The sequence below is a fragment of the Hyperolius riggenbachi genome, chromosome 2 (genome assembly GCF_040937935.1).
Source record: "Hyperolius riggenbachi isolate aHypRig1 chromosome 2, aHypRig1.pri, whole genome shotgun sequence".
Taxonomy (NCBI): Eukaryota; Metazoa; Chordata; class Amphibia; order Anura; family Hyperoliidae; genus Hyperolius; species Hyperolius riggenbachi.
Genome location: NC_090647.1, coordinates 296,797,740 through 296,805,436, shown reverse-complemented (window position 1 = coordinate 296,805,436; position 7,697 = coordinate 296,797,740). Strand labels below are relative to the sequence as shown.

The 7,697-nt window shown below is 48.4% G+C and overlaps 1 protein-coding gene across 1 annotated transcript in view; it reads right to left on the bottom strand.

The window, feature by feature from the left end:
• Positions 1-1,137: 1,137 nt before the first annotated feature.
• The window catches only part of IL22RA1 (interleukin 22 receptor subunit alpha 1), a 57,233-nt gene continuing 50,673 nt past the window's right edge, over positions 1,138-7,697 (bottom strand). Inside the window, exon 7 of the mRNA XM_068269002.1 lies at positions 1,138-1,948. Coding sequence (XP_068125103.1) covers positions 1,232-1,948 — 717 coding nt within the window. The 3' untranslated portion in view covers positions 1,138-1,231. The remainder of the gene's footprint in view (positions 1,949-7,697) is intronic.

Sequence of the window (7,697 nt, the reverse complement as noted above, 5' to 3'; positions counted from 1 at the left end):
GCTTGCTGTATTGAAAACAATCCAAGTGGTTCTGGTTCTAACTTGAAAGGATATAAGTCAGAAATCCAAAGACATTTTAGTGATCTGTAAATAAGTGTTTCAGGAAGCATTACAGCCAGATGACCAGAATTACAGGAGGGGAATTAGCATTTTTAGAGGGTAGTCAAGGTGGCAGCCTCCATAGTACTCTAAAGATGGATGTACCTTAACAAAAAGTATGGTGCAATAAGATTACAAGATCACATGTACTGGGGTCTGGATGGCACTGGTGGTCAGGACTGGTGCTACCATATGGGGAAGGGGGGGCAATTGCTCCTGGGTCCCAGAGTCTGTGGGGGTCCTCCAAGTGTCCCCCATCAGCTCTGCACAATATGGATTGCAGTACTGCTATTTATAGCTTCCTGGGTGGCCATAGCGGCGCTCTTACCTGACGCAGGCATGTTTCGTCACATACTGCGAGGAAGGAGGAAGTGCCGTGCAGCCGCCTGGAGGAGAAGAGGCGGACGCGTCTTGCAAGAGTGTGTATGCTGCAGAGAGGGAACCTGCATCCACTGGATAAGTGATGCTGCATCCCTTCCGCTGTGCACACGATGCAATTGGCCACCTAGGGATAAAGTTTATGCTGTGGGGGGAATATTTTAAAAAAGTAAAATTGCTTTGCTGCCAAGTCCTGCAGGCAAAAGGGGGCATGGGGGGGGATGGGGGGGGGGGGGGGGGGAGAGCTGTGCTAAAACACCATTAAATTGTGGGGAGGGGAGAGCTGTCTCTGGCAGATGGTGCCTGTAATTACTGGTGGATGTTTGGTGATCACCTGGTCCTAATAGTTGTATTTTCTTTCCAAGTGAGGGCTTTTTATAACTTTTTATTTTTGCTAATTAATACTGATGGTTGAAGTCAAAGTTAAAACATGGTAAGCATTCCTGTAGAGAGTTTTTCATGAAAGGACAAGCAACCTGTTTGTTAGAAAAAAAATGTGTAATTTCAGTTAATATGCCATTGTCAGATTGCCAGAATAATAAGAGTGGCGATCAGCTTAAATGACAACTTTTTCCCAGGACAGCCTATTAATCACCACAATATGTATTTACATTAGTAGGTCAATAGAAACATTTGTAATAGGAAAAAGTCAACATTTACAAATTATTTTTATTTATATATATCTACTGATCATTCTGATATGCAATTTGTACTAATGTCATCCTCTTATTTAATTGCATTATAAGGAGGTATGCTATGGCACAAGTAAATTATTAGGAGAATTTTGCAACCTATATGGTTGTTCACAGTATAAATCTCCAGCTGTAACAGAGTTTTGTGGACACTCGATTGGATTCTGTAGTCTATACTGGCTACTTTCTTGAACTTGAAAATGATCTTCCAAGGCATTATCTTCCACTGAACCATTTGGAAAATCATCAAAACTCAAGTGTGTTAGTAAAGCTGGTTGAGCTTCTTCTGTATGTTCATCATTATTGCCATCATCAACCACAACACTTGATATCAATGCAAGCGGTGACATCATAGCCAGACCCGTGTTTGGCTCGTGCTCAAGTAATAAATTAAAATTGCCATCATTACTTCCCGACTCTCTCCAGGTCGCACTGTCCATGTCCTGAAGTGAGAGCTGATCGTTCCTCTGCAGTTGCTGTTGTGGATTATAATTACTGTCCTCAAATAAACCTCCATAAACATCTGTTTGGAAAGTCATATCGTTATTCTGCTGAGCATACGAGGTCTGTGTGTGCAGGCTAGACTCTGTCCCTGATGCAAAAGGGTGGCCCTGGCTGGCATAGGACACTGGATCCACATTCCCACTTAGGCTTTGATGTGAATTTATTAATGGATCATACAGCTGAAGGAACAGCATCTGGGAAAATCCTGTGGTGCATGCACTGTATTTCTCCTTTTGTGGGGTAAGTATTTGGATTCTCTGACCTTCTCTGAAGTCCTGCATTAATAATAAGGAAAACAGAGAAAGCATCAGTAATACATCACAAATGGTTGGAACACCCTTTAATGCTCATATTTGTTTGCTATACATATCCATTGACATGTTCATATTCAGACTAAGTTAGCAAACAATACCCTGGACTCTTCAGCTATAATCAGACAGATGTTTCAGGCCTAGGCAACCCTTTCTCAACTGTCATCATTTACACTGGGGGAGTCATATATGCTCCCTCCATTTAGGTTAGTATCTGTAGACTGAGATCCCATGCTTAGTGTGTGCGTATGATCCAGAAGGTTTGATCAACAAAACCCATACCACAAGCACACTTGCTAAAATAAGCTACATTTCTGGATTCACAAGTGGTAAAATCTTTCACCTGTATCAATTACCCCAGTGTGGGATGGGCCATCCGCTCCCCTGAGATAGAGTTCTAACCACTATAACACAGAAAAGTTTTCTTGCACACTATGCTTAAAACACGCTGCCTGATAGCCTGTCCCCTCCCCAGACCTGATCCAACCAAAGATGTCCTCAGATTCCTTCTCCTGCTGAACACACATATCTGTGGGTTTCATCTCTCAGCATGCATCTTGTTGCAGATGGAGGCCCTTATTCAATTCACTTCTTCTCCCATGTTTTGTCCTAGGTCAGTGCTGTCCAACTTCATGGGCATGGAGGGCCATTTTTTTTTCAGACCCCATGGTGGAGGGCCGAAGGTTCTTGCTAGAGTCGCAGACCCCCCCCCCCCCAGGAAAAAATGCAATTAAGGGACAATTAGATTGGCAGCACTTTCCACAAAATGCAATTTAAGATGTTGGTGAAGATGTGTGGCGCGCGCAGCGCGCCAAAAAACACAAGGGTTCCGTCGAAAGCCGAAAAATGGGTGTGGCCATGGACCAGAATGCGGGTGTGGCCACAGGTGGAGACAAATTTACATGAATTTAGCATTAAAGTAGGACAGTGGTGGTGAACCTTTTGGAGGCCGAGTGTCCAAACTGCAACCCAAAAGTCACTTATCTATCGCAAAGTGGCAACAGCAATTTAAACTACATACAAAGGTTTTAACTCATACATGAACATTATGGAAAATCCAAGTTGAAAATAAACTGTGAAGATAAACAATTTCATCCATCCTACTCCTGAAAAATGTGGGTTTTTTTAGAACCTCCCAGTTTTATTTTCCGTTTTAAAAAGCTAAAAAAGTAGGTTTAACGCTATTGTTTCATGATGACGATTCAGCTTTTCCATAGTCTCGCAGTTCGCAATCATGTGACCCCCATCAAGACAAATTCAGCAATCATGAGGCCCCCAACAAGACAAATTCAGCAATCTTGAGGCCCCCAACAAGACAAAATCAGCAATCTTGAGGCCCCCAACAAGACAAAATCAGCAATCTTGAGGCCCCCAACAAGACTAATTCAGCAATCGTGATGCCCCCAACAAATCATGAGGCCCCCAACAAGACAAATTCAGCAATCATGAGGCCCCCAACACGACAAATTCAGCAGTCATGAGGCACATAAATAGAGAGCATTTCACATAAATAGGCAGAAGATAGTGACAGGTGCCCCCCCAGTAAGTGACAGGTGTCCCCCCAGTTAGATAGTGACAGGTGTCCCCCCAGTTAGTGACAGGTGTCCCCCCAGTTAGATAGTGACAGGTGCCCCCCAGTTAGATAGTGACAGGTGCCCCCCAGTTAGAGAGTGACAGGTGCCCCCCAGTTAGAGAGTGACAGGTGCCCCCCAGTTAGAGAGTGACAGGTGCCCCCCAAGTTAGAGAGTAACAGGTGCCCCCCAGTGAGAGTGACAGGTGTTCCCCCAGTGAGAGTGACAGGTGCCCCCCAGTGAGAGTGACAGGTGCCCCCCAGTGAGAGTGACAGGTGCCCCCCAGTGAGAGTGACAGGTGCCCCCCAGTTAGAGAGTGACAGGTGCCCCCCAGTTAGAGAGTGACAGGTGCCCCCCAAGTTAGAGAGTGACAGGTGCCTCCCAGTGAGAGTGACAGGTGCCCCCCAGTGAGAGTGACAGGTGTTCCCCCAGTGAGAGTGACAGGTGCCCCCCAGTGAGAGTGGCAGGTGCCCCCCAGTGAGAGTGACAGGTGCCCCCCAGTGAGAGTGACAGGTGCTCCCCAGTGAGAGTGACAGGTGCCCCCCAGTGAGAGTGACAGGTGTTCCCCCAGTGAGAGTGACAGGTGCCCCCCAGTGAGAGTGACAGGTGCCCCCCAGTGAGAGTGACAGGTGCTCCCCAGTGAGAGTGACAGGTGCCCCCCAGTGAGAGTGACAGGTGTTCCCCCAGTGAGAGTGACAGGTGCCCCCCAGTGAGAGTGACAGGTGCCCCCCAAGTTAGAGAGTGACAGGTGCCTCCCAGTGAGAGTGACAGGTGCCCCCCAGTGAGAGTGACAGGTGTTCCCCCAGTGAGAGTGACAGGTGCCCCCCAGTGAGAGTGGCAGGTGCCCCCCAGTGAGAGTGACAGGTGCCCCCCAGTGAGAGTGACAGGTGCTCCCCAGTGAGAGTGACAGGTGCCCCCCAGTGAGAGTGACAGGTGTTCCCCCAGTGAGAGTGACAGGTGCCCCCCAGTGAGAGTGACAGGTGCCCCCCAGTGAGAGTGACAGGTGCTCCCCAGTGAGAGTGACAGGTGCCCCCCAGTGAGAGTGACAGGTGTTCCCCCAGTGAGAGTGACAGGTGCCCCCCAGTGAGAGTGACAGGTGCTCCCCAGTGAGAGTGACAGGTGCCCCCCAGTGAGAGTGACAGGTGCCCCCCAGTGAGAGTGACAGGTGCTCCCCAGTGAGAGTGACAGGTGCCCCCCAGTGAGAGTGACAGGTGTTCCCCCAGTGAGAGTGACAGGTGCCCCCCAGTGAGAGTGACAGGTGCTCCCCAGTGAGAGTGACAGGTGCCCCCCAGTGAGAGTGACAGGTGTTCCCCCAGTGAGAGTGACAGGTGCCCCCCAGTGAGAGTGACAGGTGCCCCCCAGTGAGAGTGACAGGTGCCCCCCAGTGAGAGTGACAGGTGTTCCCCCATTGCCTCGCCCGTTACCTCTCTCCTGTGCCCCGCTGCCGCTGCCTCACAGCTCACTAGCTCAGACCTCACAGATCGCGGCGACTGAAACAAGCAGAGCGCGCGCATAACACCCGCGCGGCAGAACGTCACATGCGGAAGTGACTGATTTTACTTCCGCATGTGACGTACTCCGTGCGGGTAATATGCGCACTCTGTTAGCCTCAGTCGCCGCGATCTGTGAGGTCTGAGCTAGTGAGCTAGTGAGCTGTGAGGCAGCGGGGACACAGGAGAGGCCACACAAGAGGGAGCAGGCATGGTGCCCATAGCGCACGCCATGCCTGCATCCGGGGGAGAGGAGCGGGCCGCAACAGGAGGCCTGGCGGGTCGGAAGCGGCCCGTGGGCCGCCAGTTGGACAGCACTGTCCTAGGTGATATGTTCATACCTTATCAATAAAATAATAAACCGGTAGGGAAAGAAAATACTCCAAATCATTCTGATAGTTCTTTTTCACCTACTTTTTGGTACAAATGCAGAGTGATGAAAAGTTATTTAATTACAAAAGATGAAAAAACTCTCTCCTATGAGAAAACTCACAGTGCTCAGTTGCGTTGCAGAAAAATTCTGCATGTCACCTTACTGCCCATACAATTCTATGGGGCTGTTCACAGTAATGGAACCCGTTATTCTAACTTGCTGCATGCAGGCTTTGCATGATAGTCTATGTTCAGTCTCATTTGCAGTTCACACACATTTTAACACATGCATTATGCATCTGACCACTGTGAATCCAGCCTAAGGCCCTGTTCATAGTGGTCAGTTGCGTTGTAGAATAATTCTGCATGCCAACTCACTGCCCATACAATTCTGTGGGCCTGTTCACAGTAACTGATTGCATTATTCTAACTCATTGCATGCAGGCTTTGTATTTAAGTCTATGGCCATTCTCCATTGCAGTTCACAGTCATTATAACACGTGAGTTATGCAACTGACCACTGTGAACCTAGCCATAGTGAAATAAATAAGGGCCCAAATGTCTTTTTTTCTGTATCTTCTTTCAAAACAGCATGGCCATAGGGGAAAAAGAGGGCAAGTACTATTGAGTGTAGATAAATGTGAGGTCATGCACCTTGGATGTGCCAATGGTAGAGAACTATCCTCTATAATAAAACCTAACTGTCCCTGCGTCATCCTTCCTGTCCCTGGCTGTGTGTTCGTGGGCTTTTTGTACTGCGCATGTGCGGAGTACAGACTGCCGTTGGACAGGATGATGGGCCAGGGAGCAGGGCGGACGGGTGTGTGCGCAGGTGGCGGGGGGGGCGGCTGTGCAAGCGCGGCAGGGGAATGCGTGCAAGGCGGGCGCGCGTGTCTGACCGGTGGCGGCGGCGTGAAGAGACCTAGAGCCCATTTTTAAACAGGCTTAGGTCAACTAGTATAAGATAAATGGCATACAGCTGGGAACATCAGACTTTAAGAACTTGGGAATACTGGTTGCTAACAAATTAAGCAACTGTAGTCAATATCAAACAGCAGCAGCAGCTAAAGAAAATACAATTCTGGGATGCATACTATTATTTACCCCAAAATAAGACAGTGCCTTATATTAATTTCTGCTCCAAAAGATGTGCTAGGGCTTATTTTCAGGGGATGTCTTATATTTCTATCAGGTGTCTCTCAGTAGAACCTTTCCTGTTCCTTTATATTGTGCTGTTCCTGGATTTGAAGGTATGCTACTGTACTGATCAGGCACCTGCCCTGCACCTTTGCTATGTGCTGGGATGACAGGACCGGTGCCCAGTTAGCATTGCACACAGGGGTGTAACAATAGACCCTGCAAGGGATGCAGCCGCAGGGGGGCCCAGAAGCCTCAGAGGGCCCCATGGGGGGGGGGGGGGGAGAAGTTTATTTTCCCTGTCCTGAGAGACTGACAACTAAGGGCACTGAGAGAAAAAGCTTTCTGCTCTCTGCACAATTGTTCTAATTACTGCATTTGCTCAGCCACTGATAATGAATTATACAAAGTTTTGTAGGCAAAGATTTGTAGACAGTCCATATTCCATGTGCAGCAGACTCTTGTGTACAGCACCCAGCCCCAAACCTCTCTACACCTCCCCAAGTGCGCTGTACTGTAAGTCTGCAGAGCCAGTTCTGCTCCATCAGAGTTGAACAGAGTGAGTGTAATAAGCTAAGGCTGTTTGGTTTTCTGTATGCATTTTCTGCTCGCCATGTTTGTCTGTGTGAAAACGTGCACATTTTATCACAGAAGCTAAAATAAATGATAGAGAAGATGCGTGCAGTGCTTCACTGCTGTCTGTTTTTATCTGCATGAGGAGAACACATTCAAGTGTGCACAAGCCAATTGAATAATATTAATTCTCAGTTTACCTGAGCAGAAAGTGAGGGAAAGTGTGTGTGTGTGTGCGTGTGTGTGTGTGTGTGTGTGTGGGGGGGGGGGGGGGGGGGGGGGGGGGGTAGGGGTGCCCCATCCAAAGTTTTGCAGGGGGGCCCAGTGATTTGTAGTTACGCCCATGATTGCACAGCTGTGTCCCCGCTTGCTGGTCGCCTCTTCCTCCTGTAACTTCCGCTAGGGCTTATTTTTGGGGTAGGGCTTATATTTCAAGCATGCTTATAATTCTAACTAGGGCTTATTTTCAGGGAAAAGGGGGTAAAATGGGAAATATCACAAGATGCTAGTATACTATCCTCTCTGTATAAATCAATGTGAGTACAGGTAGTCCCCAGTTAACGAACGTGA